This window comes from Malurus melanocephalus, unplaced genomic scaffold (genome assembly GCF_030028575.1).
Source record: "Malurus melanocephalus ecotype Western Australia unplaced genomic scaffold, MMel_1.1 scaffold_310, whole genome shotgun sequence".
NCBI classification, from domain to species: domain Eukaryota; kingdom Metazoa; phylum Chordata; class Aves; order Passeriformes; family Maluridae; genus Malurus; species Malurus melanocephalus.
Window position 1 is genome coordinate 619,679 of NW_026623542.1, and position 14,982 is coordinate 634,660.

General features: G+C 68.1%; 3 protein-coding genes across 3 annotated transcripts; 1 reads left to right on the forward strand and 2 right to left on the reverse strand.

Annotated features, from left to right (window-relative positions):
• Nucleotides 1-6: 6 nt before the first annotated feature.
• CARNS1 (carnosine synthase 1) lies at nucleotides 7-4,584 on the reverse strand. The gene is made up of 6 exons (XM_057377342.1): nucleotides 4,097-4,584; nucleotides 3,693-3,873; nucleotides 3,055-3,140; nucleotides 2,571-2,802; nucleotides 2,219-2,490; nucleotides 7-2,130 (listed from the first exon to the last, which is right to left on the reverse strand). The coding sequence occupies exons 1-6, from the start codon at nucleotides 4,577-4,579 to the stop codon at nucleotides 904-906; spliced, it is 2,481 nt and encodes an 826-aa protein (XP_057233325.1). The 5' UTR covers nucleotides 4,580-4,584; the 3' UTR covers nucleotides 7-903.
• A 4,473-nt stretch (nucleotides 4,585-9,057) lies between these two features.
• PPP1CA (protein phosphatase 1 catalytic subunit alpha) lies at nucleotides 9,058-11,517 on the forward strand. The gene is made up of 7 exons (XM_057377324.1): nucleotides 9,058-9,147; nucleotides 9,642-9,773; nucleotides 9,857-10,087; nucleotides 10,268-10,372; nucleotides 10,461-10,684; nucleotides 11,150-11,284; nucleotides 11,407-11,517. The coding sequence occupies exons 1-7, from the start codon at nucleotides 9,093-9,095 to the stop codon at nucleotides 11,515-11,517; spliced, it is 993 nt and encodes a 330-aa protein (XP_057233307.1). The 5' UTR covers nucleotides 9,058-9,092.
• Nucleotides 11,518-11,812: 295 nt separating this feature from the next.
• Nucleotides 11,813-13,856, reverse strand: RAD9A (RAD9 checkpoint clamp component A). Its single transcript, XM_057377325.1, has 11 exons — nucleotides 13,790-13,856; nucleotides 13,642-13,712; nucleotides 13,411-13,545; nucleotides 13,209-13,323; nucleotides 13,008-13,107; nucleotides 12,779-12,888; nucleotides 12,591-12,697; nucleotides 12,455-12,519; nucleotides 12,279-12,380; nucleotides 12,004-12,199; nucleotides 11,813-11,933 (listed from the first exon to the last, which is right to left on the reverse strand). The coding sequence occupies exons 1-11, from the start codon at nucleotides 13,821-13,823 to the stop codon at nucleotides 11,835-11,837; spliced, it is 1,134 nt and encodes a 377-aa protein (XP_057233308.1). The 5' UTR covers nucleotides 13,824-13,856; the 3' UTR covers nucleotides 11,813-11,834.
• Between the last annotated feature and the right edge of the window lie 1,126 nt (nucleotides 13,857-14,982).

The window sequence follows — 14,982 nt, forward strand, 5'->3', positions numbered from 1 at the left end:
TGCTCTCGTGGGGTGGCCCAGGTGCCTCGGGGTGGGTCCTGGGTGTCCCTACCCTGGGGATGGGTAGTGGGACAAGGACAGCCAGGGTTCAGTGTCYCCCTGTGTGTCCCGGGCATGGGAGGGACAGTGGAGCCCCAGCTGCAGGGACAGGGGGCACTGGGGGCAGGGAGGGACGGGGAGAAAGGAGGGAATGTTGGGAAGCAGGGAATGGGGTGCTAGGGGAGGGGGATGAGGTGCTGAGGTAATGGGGAGATGCCAGGGAATGGGGTGCCACCATAATGGGGAAATGCCAGGGAATGGGGTGCCAGGGTGGAAGGGGATGCCAGGGGATGTGGTGCCAGGACATGGAGAGTGTCAGGGTGATGGGGGGATGCCAGGAGATGGGGTTTCAGGATGCCAGGGGATAGGGCAGCAGGAGGGGGGGGGGGGATGCCAGGAGATGGGGTGACAGGGTAATACAGGGTAATGGGGTGACAGGATGCCAGGGGATGGAGTGACAGGGTAATGAGGGATCCCAGCGGATGGGGTGACAGGATGCCAGGGGATGGGGTGACAGGGTAATGGGGGATCCCAGCGGATGGGGTGACAGGATGCCAGGGGATGGGGTGACAGGGTAATGAGGGATCCCAGCGGATGGGGTGATAGGATGCCAGGGGATGGGCTGCCAGAAGAGTGAGGGGATCCCAGGGAAATTCTGCCAGGATGACGGGGAATGCCAGGCAATGGGATGGCAGGTGATGGGGATCCAGGGMGGTAGGAGGGTGCCAGGAGATGGTGTGCCAGGCCACGGGATGGCGGGACAGCGGGCCGGGGTGCCGGGGGGACGCCGGGGAGGGGCGGCGGGGCGGCGGGAGGAGGTGCCGGGACACCCATTCCCCCGCTATCCCCGCTGCCTGCCCGGCGCTATTTGAAGTGGGACAAGAAATGCTCCACGGGATATCGCGGGGAGTCGATGCCCAGCCCCTGGCAGAGCCCCAGCAGGCGCTCGCCGGCCTCGGCCAGCGTGGCCCCGTTGCACGCCACGCTCAGCAGCGGCTCCTCGTACTCCCCGGCCCCCTCGGGCTCCTCGAAGAGCCGGTTGAGGCGGACGAGMCCCCGGCCGTGCAGCTCCCGCAGAGCCTCCATCCCCCCGCCGCCCGCCAGGGTCTCGCCGTGCTCCGATCCCAGGCACATCACCCCGGCCAGGTGCGTGCGGGGCGCGGGGCGAGCGGGCAGCACCGGCGGCACCCCGAGCGCCACCAGCACGGCGGCCAGCAGCAGGTCGGGGCCGTAGACCTCGCGGATCCAGTCGCGCAGGTAGAAGCCCCCCATGCGGGGGTTGATCTCCAGCAGGCGCGGCCCCGCCGGCCCCAGCTTGAGCTCCACGTTGAAGACGCCGTCGCGCAGCCCGCACGCCCGGCAGCATTCCAGCGCCGCCCGCACCAGCTGCGCCTGCCGGTCGGCGGGCAGGCAGGAGGGCAGGCATGCCGCCGTCTCCAGGAAGGCGGGGACACGCGTGGGGCCGTTGTCCGACACCCACGCGCCCAGCAGGCGCCCCTCGAACACCACCAGGTCCACGTCGTGCTCGGTGCCCGGCACGTACTCCATCAGCAGCATGGCGTTGCCCCAGCCCAGCCCGATGCCCGGGTGGTCGGCGTCGTCGCGCAGGTCCCTCCAGAGCCGCGCGGCGTGAGCGTGGCACTGCCCGGCGTTCTCCACCAGCCGCACGCCCACGCCGCCCGCGCCGAACTCCAGCTTGGCCACGGCGGGGAAGGGCACGGCGCCCGCAGCCCGCTCCACGTCGCCGTGGCTCCGCAGGCGGCGGCAGGGCACGGCGAAGGCGGCGGGCGAGGGGCGGCCGCGGCGGCAGCGCTGCAGGTGCCGGTGCGTGCTGCTCTTCTGCTTGGCCACCCGCACGGCGGCGGGCGCGGGGCCGCGGAGCCCCAGCCCCTGGCACACCAGGGCGGCCAGGACCACGCAGTCGTCCCAGTAGGAGAGGCAGGCGTGCGGCCGCAGCCCCCGGGAGCGCAGCAGCTCCAGCACCCGCTCYGCGTGCTCCTCGTCGCGCCGGTGCTCCCGGCTGTCGTAGGGCAGGAAGGTCTGCACCAGCCCCGCCGCGAAGTGCTCCGGGTCCGACTCCACCAGGTGGATCTGGCGCCACAGAGAGGCGTCACCGGGGGACAGCCGGTCCCGGCACCGCGGCTGTGCCATCCATCCCCCGCCAGCCCGAGCTCCTCACCCTCAGCCCGTAGTCACGGGCCGCCTCCCACACGAAGCTCTTGCTGACGCCCCCGGCCCCGATGAGCAGGATGTCCTTGCCCTCCACCAGGTGACACTGCGCCCGGTGCAGCATGGCCTCGGCCAGCAGCCGTGGCAGGTCCCCGCGGGGCTCGCCCACGCCGCGCCCGATGGCCTCGGCCAGCACACAGGTCTCCAGGCACCGCTGGCTGTTGGTGGCCAGGGCCACYAGCTCCAGAGCGTCATCCACGCACGCCAGCAGGAAGTCCACGCCTGGGGATGGTGACAGTGACACCGCACTCAGCACTGCGGGGTGGCCCCGGGGACCGGCGCCGCCCCCTCGCCGTGCTCACCGAGGATGTCGGTGTGKGCGCGGGTGCCACCGCGCTGCTGCKGGCTCAGCTCGGCCTCGGCGGCCAGGAGGGCGGCCATGGCGGCCTCGGTGGCCTCTCGCAGCCGCGTGGCCAGCGCCTGTCGCTGGCTGGGGGCCACCACCCCCAACTGCTGCAGGCTGGAGTCCAGGCCCAGGGGCAGCGCCGCGCCGTGACGCACCGGGCTTTCCGCGCGTCCCACGGCGCAGGCCACCTGCGGGGACACCCACGGGGGTGTGGGGACACCGGCTGCCACCGGGGCATGGAGACATTGGCTGCCAGCCCGTAGCCCGGGGACGCGGCTGCCACCAGGGCACAGGGACGTGGGGTCACACATTGACCCAAGGCATGGGACGTGATGGCCACCAAGCTTAGGGACACCCAGGGCCACCAGGGCACGGGGACATGGACGGCCAGCATGGGTTGGGGACACACAGAGCCATCAGGGTGTGGAGACCCGCCGTACCTGGCAGAGCTGGGGCCGGTCCCCCCAGGACCTGCAGACGAGGGTGCAGATGCGCAGGGCCATGGGCAGCCGCGGGGCTGGGCTGCCTGGGGGGCAAGGGACAGGGCAGGCACGGCCACCACGCGGGGACGGGGCGGCCCTGCCCGACCCCCCTCCCCTCCTCCAGGSGTTTTTGGGACCCCCCGTGGCACCGCGGTGGACCCAGCCAACCCCAGCCCCAGGGAGTGTGGGGTGCAGCGTGGCAATTGTCATCCCCAGCCCCACGGGAACTGTCAGGAGTCAAATGGGGTCACCCCAACACCCTGCCCTGACCCAGGGGACTGTGGGGGTCCAGGGTGGCTTTCCCCGCTACCACAGGGGACCTTGGGGGTACAGCATGACCTTCTCCACCCCTCCCCGAGGGTCTGTGGGCTTCCAAGGTGGCCAACTGCCCCCCAACCCTAACACAGGGGACTTCGGGGTTCCAGGGTGACCCTCATACCCTCCCCCGGGACCCCAGTAKTTTGGGCACCCCAATGACCCCCCACCCACTGCAGAGGACAGACACGTGGCCGGCACAGCTGCAGGGACCCACGGGACCCCGGGGGATTCTCCTCCCCCCTCCCAGGGTGGTGGGCGCCCGAGGGCGGGGGCCTTACGTGGGGGGGGCACGGGAAGGCGGGCGGTGGGCACCATGGCCTCCAGCAGGACGCTGTCCTCCTCCGTCAGCCCCCGGAGCCGGGCACCCACCGCCTGCACCACCGCCGCCCCCTCCTCCTTCCTGTGGGTGCTGCGGGTGCCTGTCCCCCGCCACCGCCACCCCGCCGGCCGCACCACCACCTGCGTGCACCTCCGTGTCACCCCGCGCCACCCGGGCCACCCTAACAGCCACCCCGCCACCTGAACGCATCGCGGTGTCACCCTGTGCCACCCCACCACCCTATCATCCGGTACCACGCCATGCCACCCCAAAACCCCTCCATCCATCACTGCGTGCACTCCCGTCCCTCTCCGTCCCCCCCAGGTGCCACCCAATGCCACCAATGCACCCTCCCGTGCCCACCTGCTCGTAGGGCTCCATGGCAGTGCCCCCCAGGAAGGCGCCCACCTCCTCCTGCACCAGGCTCTGCTGGCCCTGGGGGTCCTGCAGCCGCACCAGCCTCACCCCGGGGGCCACCGGCTTGTCGGGCAGGTCCCCCCTGGCCCCCAGGACAAAGGCCAGGGTTGGGGGCACGGGCAGGTTGCCGTGAGCCGCCAGCACCCAGCGGGTGACCAGCGTGTCCTCCAGCCGGTGGGCGAGCGGGACCGAGCCCCCCGTGGGGCAGTCGAGGTCACGGGCCAGCTCGCCCACCCAGCCGCCCTCGGGGTCCCACGGCGMGAAGGTGCCCGTCACGTAGTTGGCGCGGCGGGGCGGCACGAAGGTCTCCAGGGCGCTGTGCCCCCCCAYCTTGAAGGAGACGCCCCGGGAGAGCAGCAGGGACCAGGCGCCCGGGGACGTCTCCGATGGCACCCGGCTGGCCCAGGCGGGGGACAGGCACAGCACCATGGCACCTGCGGGGGGACAGGGGGGTAGGCAGGGGGTCCCCTCGTGCTGCGAGAGCAGGACAGATGGGTGCGAGGACCTTTGCTGTTGGCTCAGAGGTGTCTCGTGCGGGGTGGGGACGAGGGGACTGCACCCACCTGGGCAGCGGGTGCCACCCTCCAGCAGGACAGGCAGGAAAGCAGTGGGGGAGCCCAGGATGCAAACRGTCGTGTCCAGCGGGCCAAATCCTGCCGGGAAGGGAAGGGTTAACAGCCCCGGGATGAGGACCCTGTCACTGGCACCCCAGTGTGGCTGGGAGACCCCTAAGTCTCTGTGTCCCTAGCCTGGCACCATATCCCCATCGCCACCCTTGTCCCTCCCAGGCTGGCACTGAGCCCACGTCAGTGTGCCTGCCGCCCCCGTGTCCCCAGCCTGGCGCCATGCCCCCCATTGCCACCTCAGTCCCTGCCACCCCCGTGTCCCCAGCCTGGCATCGAGCCCACAAAGCTGTCCCTGCCACCCCCATGTCCCCAGCCTGGCGCCATTCCCCCGTGGCCATCCCAGTCCCTGCCACCCCCGTGTCCCAGCCTGTCACCATGCCCGCCGTGTCCCCCACCCGTGCGGGGCTCCGTGGAGCAGTCCAGCGTGGGGGGCAGCCCCTCCTGGCACAGGGCATTCTGGAGCTGCTCGTAGGCGTGGGTGGCACTGTCGGGGTCCCCGCTGTCCCCGGGCACTTCGCCATCGGGGGCCTCGTCCTCCAGCCAGCCCGGGCACAGCGCCTCGGGCCCTTCCCACTCCTGCTCCTCCGGGCTGGGCACCCGCTGCGGGCTCGGCTGGGCCGTGGAGAGCTGCGGGAGCGGGGACAGGGCTGGCACGGGGCTGGCACGGGGGTAAGGGGGCGGTGTGGGGCTGGCGTGGGGTTGAGGGGTTGTCACGGGGCTGTCACGGGTCTGGCATGGAGCTGGCATGTGGGCAGACACCGGGTGGGCATGGGGACATGTGGCAGACACGGAGGGGCTGGCACAGGACAGAGGGGCACAGGGCACTCCGCTGCCCAGCCGTGGAGTGGGGGGCTGCGGGCGCCGGGCACGGTGCCACCTCCTCGGGGACAGCGGGGCAGTGCCAGCCGCCGGGGCCGCCAGCTCCCGGACAAAGCGTCCCCTTGTCCCCGCGGGGTCACGCGGCGGGTGGGCACAGCTCGCCACGCTGCCCGCTGCCCCGCGCCAGTGCCCGGCACCGCCGGGATCCCGGGATGGGGCACCCACCTCCGCCCGGAACCCCCCACCCGGGGGCCACTCACCATCCTGGTGACAGAGGGGCTGCAAGAGAAGGACAGGCAGAGTCAGAGTGGCTCCTTGAGTGCCAACCCCACAGGCWCCCCCAGCCCCTGCTGGGAACCCCAACCCAAGCTCCCGTGGGGCACCCGTCCTGCGGTGCCCACCAGAGCCTGGCACACTTGCTGGGGCACACGTTGGCGACAGCTCCAGTGTCCTCATATTGTCCCCTCAGTCCTAGTCCCAGTGTCCCCAGACTGACCCCTCGGTGCCAGTCCCCGTGGCCCCAGCTTGCCCCCTCGTTGACAGCTCTGGTGGCCCCAGATTGACCCCTCGGTGCCAGTCACGGTGGCCTCAGGTTGTCTCCTCGGTGCCAGCGCTGGTGGCCCCAGCACGTCCGGCTTAGTGTAATCCCRTGCCAGCTCAGCAGAGCTGCGGGCACCTCCCCGCCCCGGGGCTGGCAAGGTGCTCTGGGGGTGCAGACCCAGGGACAGGGGTGTCCCCATTCCCCGGGTGCCCTCGCTCCCAGCAGGTGCCCGCAGAGCTGGGAAGCTGAGCACAGAGCTGAGGCGTGCCCGCTGGCAGCCAGGATGTCCCCAAGCTGTCAGGCAGTGTCCCCAAGGAGTGCCCGGCACCCGGTGACAGGGTTAGGGGACACACGGCACGGTGGCAGGGCACAAGGAAAACCCGGCCACGGGGGTCCCTCAAGGTCCGCGCCCCCCTCCCCCCAGCCTGGGGACCACCCTGTYCCTCTCCATCCCCAGCCAGGAGGGGGTCCTGCTGTCCCCAAGCTGGGACAGGTGTGTCACCCGGTACCTTGGGGTGGGAGCCGTGGCCTGGAGAGCGCGCAGGGGACGAGGGCTCGGGTACGCCTGGCACAGGGGACACCGGCCGGTCTGGCCTTTAAACACCCCCCCGCGCCACCCCGGGGTGCCAACCCCCGGCCCCGTGCCCCGGATTAGGCGACACAGAGCCCTATTGTCCCCTCTGCCACCTCGCGCCAGGCGCTGGCACCTCTGTCCGTGTCCCTGTCCCCGTCACTAGCGAGGGACACTGCAGCGGCAGGACTCGGGGGGTGGCTCAGCCTGATGGGCTGCTCCTGTTCCCCTGTCCTGTGTCCCCAGGCTGGGCACGCCCCCCATCCTCCCCCCTGTCCCCCCCGCCCTGTCCCCCTGTCCCCAGCGTGGCGGAGCTGCCAGCCCGCACGTCCCCCGGCTTAGTTCCAGCTGCCCGCGGCGTCACTGTCACCGTCACCGTCACCGCCAGCGGCAGGCACGGGGCCACCAGCGCTGTTGCCGCGCCGCAGGGTCCTGCACGCCCTGTCACCCGCTCCCTGTCATCCGTGCCATCCCCTGCACCCTGCCACCCTCACTGTCACCTGAATTGTCACGTGCACTCTGTCATCCACAGCCCATCGCGCACCGTCACCTGCACCATCAGCAGAGTCCTGTCACCTGCACCTGTCACCCACACCCTGTCRCACACATCGTCACCCACCCATCACTTGCACTGTCACCAGCACCCTGTCACACACATCGTCACCCACTCATCACCCAAACTGTCACCAGCACCCTGTCACCTGCATCTGTCACCTACAGCCCGTCATGCACATAATCACCTACCTGTCACCTGTATCTTGTCACCCACACCCTGTCACCCGCACTGTCACCCAGACCCCGTAACCTGCACCGTGCCGCTGTCACCTGTCACCTACACCCTGTCACGCACATYATCACCCACCTGTCACCTGCATTGTCACCTGCACGCTGTCGCAGGTGAGCACACACCCACCAAGCCCCATCCCGCTGCTCCCGCCTCCCCCGGCACCAGCACCCCCAAAAACACCCACATCCCCTCACTGCTGCCGGCACCCACCGGCGGTGCCGGTGTCGGTGTCTGTCGGTGTCGGTCTGTCCCAGTGCTGTCGCAGCCGGCAGAGCTGTGCCCGCTCCGATCGCGGCGGTGTCGGTGTCTGTCGGGTCTGGCGGTGTCGGTCTCGGTGCTGTCGCGCCCCCAGCAGCGGCTCTGCCCGCTCCGGTCCCGGCGCTGGCGGTGGCGGTGGCGGCGTCTCCTGCCCGAGCGGGGCGGGGCGGGGCGGGACCGGGGGCACCGGGGGGACCGGGACACCGAGGGGGTTGACAGGACAAGGATGGCAGTGGGGACCGGGGGTGGCGGGGCCACCGCGGGGTTACAGGGACCGCGTTAGGGAGCGCGACAAGGGACAGGGACCAGGGACAGGACGGGGACGTGGGTAGGGGACAAACGACCGGGGGAAGGGACGGGACCAGCCCGGGGTCACCCAGGGCCAGGTGTAAAACTGACACCGCGGAGCAGAAATGTCAGGGCAGAGGCAAGACCCGGGAGCTATTCCCGACCCCCCCACACGACACGGAATGCGACACAGGGAGTGGCATGGCGTGGCATGGCATGGCACGGCACAGCCAGTATGGGCAGGGGGACAAACAGGGGACAGGCATGACCCCATCCCTGRCACTGCCATCCTCCATGAGTGGTGSCACAAATGTGTCATCCTCCTCCGTGTCCCCAGTGGGAGCCCRGCCTTCGGGGTGTCCCCGGGGACCCCAGGGTGCCAACTGTCTCCCGGCAACTGCCTGGTGCTGCTSTCGACGGTGTCCCCAGTGTCCCCAGGTGGGGATATCCCTGGGCTTTGCCAGGCATGCATCTCCTCGTGTCGTCCCGTGTCCCCAGCTGTCCCTGTGCCTTYAGAACCGGGATWTGGATCCCAGGTCCCCCCSYGCCCCCTCCTGTCCCTTCCCAGTCCCGCGAACTCCTATCTCTCCCGAGGTTGTTCCCCTCCCTCTCCCACCCTATTCCTCGTTCCCAGGCCCGGGATACGAGTCGCTGTGGTCCCCTATATCCCCTTGTCCCAGATCTGTAGCCCGGCATGTTCCCCTGCTCAGCCTGTTCTCTTGCCCGGGATGTCCCCCTTCCCGGGGTGTCCCCCTGAGGGGCGGGTCCCCTCTCCACGGCTGTCTGTGACACCGCCGCAGCTCCCTGCTGTCGCACCCCCTGCCGTGTTATCCCTATTTCCCGTCCCTTCCAGGGCTGGGATGCCCTGACTGAGGGGACAGGGGGACACGGGGACAGGGGGACACGGGGACAGGGGGACACGGGGACAGGGGGACACGGGGACAGCCCCGCTCCGGAGGCGCTGCAATGAGTCCTCCGCGCCGGCAGGGGGCGCCGCTCGCTCCGGGGCCTCTCAGGGCGGGCGCGCGGGGCGGGGCGGCGCGCGGGCGGCCATGGCGGACACCGAGAAGCTCAACCTCGACTCCATCATCAGCCGCCTCCTGGAGGGTAAGCGGCCCCCGGCGCCCCGCCGAGCCCCGAGACAGCCCCCCTCCGCCCGGGGAACCCCTCGGGGCCGGCCCGGGCCGTGCTCCAACCCCGCGGGGCGGTCCCTGGCCTGGGCCGGGCGGGGGCGGGTTAGGCCGCGGTGGTTTGGGGGGGTCTGGGCCAGGAAGTGTTTTGGGGTGGGTCCCCGTGGGGTCTGGGAAGCTGGAGATGAGCCTGGAGAACGTGGAGGATATGGAAGGGATCCCGAAGGGGTCTGTATCCCCCGGAGGGGGGGGCTGTAGGAAATCGGGGGTCCCCAGAGGGTGTGTACCCCGCAGAGGACGGACTGGAGGGTATGGGGGTGCCCCGAAGGGTCTGGGAGGCTGGAGCTGAGCCCAGAGGGCGGGGAGGATGTGGGGAGGGGCGCTGGGGCAGGTAGAGCAGGGTTTCCAGGACGCTGTTGTGGTCCTGGAGCACTTTAGGGTCCCTGATCCTGTTCTCTGTGATGGGACCAGTCCAAGGGTCGCGGCCGGGGAAGAACGTGCAGCTGACGGAGAACGAGATCCGCGGGCTGTGCCTCAAATCCCGGGAGATCTTCCTGAGCCAGCCCATCCTGCTGGAGCTGGAGGCACCCCTCAAGATCTGCGGTGAGGCCTGGGTGGCTGCTGGGCAGCACTGGGGTAGCGTGGTGGGCTGTGGGGTCACTCATAGCCTTTGTCCCCTCCCTTAGGTGACATCCACGGGCAGTACTACGACTTGCTGAGGCTCTTTGAGTACGGAGGCTTTCCCCCTGAGAGCAATTACTTGTTTTTGGGTGACTATGTGGACCGGGGCAAGCAGTCACTGGAGACCATCTGTCTGCTGCTCGCCTACAAGATCAAGTACCCCGAGAACTTCTTCCTGCTGCGGGGCAACCACGAGTGTGCCAGCATCAACCGCATCTATGGCTTCTATGACGAGTGTGAGTACCCGGGCTGTGCCCCCCAAAGCCCCTCTGCCATCCCTGTGCACCCTCCTTCCCTGTGTTGTCCCGGTGCTGTCCCATCCTGACCCCACCTATGACCAGGGGAGCCCTCCTGCCCACCCCCATACCCCCACCCTGTCCCCAAGGACACGCMCAAGTCCCCTGTGTCCCCTGCAGGCAAGCGACGATACAACATCAAGCTCTGGAAGACCTTCACCGACTGCTTCAATTGTTTGCCCATTGCTGCCATTGTGGATGAGAAAATCTTCTGCTGCCACGGAGGTGGGAATGGCCCTTCCCAGGGATTCCAGAGGGATGGAGGAGGGGTGGGATCTCCGTGCTGAGCTCTGGGGGTCTCCATTTCCCACAGGGCTGTCCCCTGACCTGCAGTCGATGGAGCAGATCCGGCGGATCATGCGGCCCACGGATGTCCCGGATCAGGGGCTGCTCTGTGACCTSCTCTGGTCTGACCCTGACAAGGACGTGCAGGGCTGGGGCGAGAATGACCGTGGGGTCTCCTTCACCTTTGGGGCCGAAGTGGTGGCCAAATTCCTGCACAAGCACGACCTGGACCTCATCTGCCGGGCGCACCAGGTACCACCGGGACCCCCCAAATATTGGGGCGCACCTGGGAGAGGGGGTTGGGGTCCCCAGTGGGTGTCAGATGGTTCTACCCAAAGTATTTCCCCATCAAGGGAGTGTGTGGGTTGGAATTCTGRGAGTGCTTGCCCTGAGATGTGGATATTTACCCCAAGATTTGGACATTTGTCCCAGGGGGGAGGTATTTACCTTGAGGGGGAAATATTTGCCCTGGGGGAATGAATATTCACCCTTGGATGTGGCTGTTCCTYGCAGAGGTTGGATAATCACTCTGCAGATGGATATTTGCCCTGGGGCAGTGGGTGTTTGTGCTGAGTGGTTGGTCTTTGCCATAGGGAAGGGAGTATTCACCTTGGGAGAGCAGGTTGGATATTTGGCCTGGGAGACTGGGAATTCACCGGGAAAGGTGGATACTGGCCATGGGGGAGTAGATATTTGCCAACCCCGTGCCCCCTCCAGGTGGTGGAGGACGGCTACGAGTTCTTCGCCAAGCGCCAGCTGGTCACCCTCTTCTCGGCCCCCAACTACTGCGGCGAGTTTGACAACGCTGGCGCCATGATGAGCGTGGATGAGACGCTCATGTGCTCTTTCCAGGTAAGCCCGGGGGCATAAACACCCCCAATTCCTGCTGGAAGGGCTGCAGGGATATCTACTCTCCAGGGAAGGGGGGAGCTGTGGCAGGAGCTCACTGATTTCTTTCCCCCTTCCCCCCTCAGATCTTGAAGCCGGCTGACAAGAACAAGGGCAAATACGGGCAGTTCAGCGGGCTGAACCCTGCCGGGCGCCCCGTCACCCCTCCCCGAAACTCTGCCAAAGCCAAGAAATGAGCTGGGAGCTGCCCCTGTGCTGCCCACGCCCCGCACCCCCCCGCCCCAGCATCAGGTCGCTTTTCTTTCGACTCGTTTTTTTTATTTGTAGGATCCTGCCCCCTCCCCACTACGCTCCACCAAAGCAGATCCAGGCCCAGGGCAGGGAGTGCTGGTGCAAGGGGGGAGCCTGGAGCCCAGAGCCCAGCCCTGGGGTGGCAGTGGGGAGGGGGGGGGGGGGGCAGGAGGATTTTTTGGGGAATAAACTTGTAATGGGTCATTGGGGGGTGCCTGTCCTGGTGGTTAGATGGATGCTGGGGGTGGCAGTGACTCGGGGCTCAGCATTCTCCATCGCTGTCCTCCGCCAGCACCTCCTGGGTGGTGGCTGGGCCAGGCCTTCCTGGTGTCATCACCGAGCCAAAAAACAGGGAGCGAAACTGTGGGGAGAAAGTGGGGTCAGGAAGAGGCTGCACCCACCCGCTGCCCCCAGGCACACCCATCCCAGACCTTCTTGTGTGGGGGGGTCCCTGGCACACCCCCTTCCTCCTCCTCCTCCTCCTCCTCCTCGGGGTCAGTGTCAGCTGGCTGGGGGAAGGTGGGACTGGGGGGGCCCCCTGAGCCTCCCTCGCTGGTTTCTATGGCAGCCATGTAGGACTCGAGATCGTCGGCAAAGTCTTCTGATGGCACAGGCAGGTGGGACACACTGAGGGGGACAGAGCAGGATTAGGAATGTGYACACTGCTCCCTGCTGATGGCAGCTGGAGGGCTCATCTGAGACCTACCCATTGGTCGAAGTGGACTGGGAGTCGCTTTCCAGGTCAGAGAGGGTGGCCAGCACGAGGTGAACCTCCAGCACAGTGTCATCCAGGGTGAAGACCACTGGCCTGGGGGCACAGAGGGGCTGAGGAGGTGCCAGGGGCGGAGCTGGCACAGTGGGGAATGCGATGATCACTCCTACCTGCCAGGCTCGTCAAAGTGGATGGTGAGGGGCARGTTGGAGGCCTCAGCAAAGCTCAGCAGYCCCTGGGGACAAAGGGGACGGTRAGAGGGGCTGGGAYGTGACACAGGGCTGGTGGGCTTGGGTGGGGACTCACCCGGAACTCCTTGAGGCAGAAAGTGATGTGGGAGCCTGGGGCCACAGCCACCAACTGGAACTCATCCTCTGCCAGCCACAGCTCTGTCACCATCGTCTTGCTCGGCTCTGGTGGTGGGAATGGGGTGGGTGGGRGGCTGGAGGGCACCCCAAGGTGGGGAAAGGGCTCCCTTATCCTGCAGGACTCACCTGCCTCATCCTCCATGTAGTTCCGCAGGCTGATTTTGCCGCCGGGGCCAGTCCCCAGTGTCACCTCAGCCAGCGTCGGGGGAAAGTGGACCACGGCCTCTGCCAGCAGCCTGAGGGGCACAGGATRGTGCTGAGCACCCCAAATCCTGCCGGACTGGCCGGAGTCCCTCTTCCATCTGCCCTCATGCCACTGCCCACCCCAGTGTGACCCCCCGGTGTCCCCTCTCACCGTGCCGGGGCGCAGAGGCGGCTGCTGCAGCGCTGGGTGTCGAAGACAGCCTGGAGCCGCTCGCACTCCTGGAAAGCCAGGTTGTGTGTCTTGGTGACACCTGACAGGGGGGACAGTGGCTCAACAGGGCACAATGTGGTGCCAGTGTGTTCCCCGCTGTGCCGTGTCACGCCCCYAAGCTGTGTCCCCACCAGCACTCACCATACTTGCAGTGAAGCTGCAGCACAAGGCGGCTGGCACGGGGCTTGAGTAGGATGAGGCATTTCCCCACCGACTTCTCCAGCGAGGGCAGCGAGCGGAAGACGCTCAGGAAGGACTGCGGGGATGAATAAGGGGATTGTCACCTGCCTAGGTCTCCCTGGAACAACGGGAAGCTTGGGAGGACTCAGGCAGGGCACTGCACCTTCATGTGGACTTTGCATCGGAAGACCTCTGTGTCGGGCCCAGCAATGCCCGGCTCATACAGCTCGAAGAAGAGGGGTGCGAAGAGGAAGGAGGCGAAGGCAGAGCGGGAGGAGTTGACGGCACGGAGGGACAGCTGGGGACACATCCACAATGTTGGCATAGCCTGCAGGGAAGGAGGGGGGCACAGATGCCCCCCCAGCTCCCATSCAGCCCCGCAGACGCTCCTTACCCCGCTCTCGGTGGGCTCCAGGTAGAGCTCGTCGCCGATGCGGGACAGGGAGTGCACGGCTCGGCCGAGGACTGGGAAGGAGAGGGTGTGGGGGTGAGGCAGGGCCCCCCGGGCGTGCTGCACTCCCAGCCCCTCAGGCCCCGCTCACCTTTGACGTTGCCGCCGGCGATGACACATCTCATGGCACCGACACCGGCACCGGGACCGGGTGGGCACGTGGGTGGCGCCCGCCGCCCCCGGGCCCCGCCCCCGCGCCGGGGCCACGCCCCTTCCCTTCACCAGCAGAGGAGCCTGCGGGTCAAGCCACGCCCCCCAGCTGGATCTGCTCGGGCCTCACCGCCAGCCCCGTGGCGGTTCCCTCCGCACCCCGCCGGTGGTCTCTCCGTGGCGGCCCGTGGTGGTGCCCCCAGCTCCCCGGCCCCGTCCCTTCCCCGTGGYTCCGCCGCTTCCCCGCCGCGCCCGCCGCTGCCTTCCCCGCTTCCCGCGCCCGCCCTCCCACAGCGGCTCCCTATTGGCTGGAAACGCCGCTCAGTCCCGCCCCCGCCGCCAGCCGATTGGTCCGCGCTGAGGGGGCGCGTGACGGCGCGGCGSGAGGGGCTCACGTGACCGGAGGGAGGGGCGGAGCTCCGTCCCCGCCGCTCTCGGGCCGCCCCTGCAGTAGGCCCCGCCTTCCGAGGCTCGCTATTGGCCGGCGGTCGGAGTGACAGGCGGCTCAGCCAATGGGGCTTCGACGCGCCCCTCAGCGCGGCTCCCGGCGCTCAGCCCCGCACCGGGACCTTCCCGGTGCCTCCTGATCCGTCCCGGGGCTCTCCCGGGAAAGTTCCCTGCTTGTGCTTTCCAGATTCCTGACCCTCACTGCATTCCCAGCAGCATTGCGGGCGGGGTTGCCCTCCTGCAGCAGTGCCCGCTCCTCCCGGTTCCTTCGCCCCTTCCCGCATTCCCGGGGCACGGTGCTCCCCAGGAAGGGCTGCAACTCCCCGGAGCTGCTCCAGTGCTTCCCGAAAYCCCGGTATTCTGGGGATCCCTATCTCCCGGGGGCACGTGGGAAGAGTAATGCTGCAAGTTAATGCTCGATGGTGTCTATCCTGGAGGTTCCACAAGCTGTGCATCCCGCAGTATCCCAGTGGAATGGTTGGGGTTGGAASGGTCCCTGAAGCTCATCCAGTYCATCCCCTGCCATGGGCAGAGACACCTTCCACTAGACCAGGTTGCTGCGAGCCCTGGAGATGGATTTTTGGGGGTGTCCCAGGATTCTGCAGTGGGGGTACACAGTAAATTCTGGGCTGGCCAGGTGTATCCATGGGTGGTCCATAGAAACCCAGAATTGTTTGGGTTGGAAGG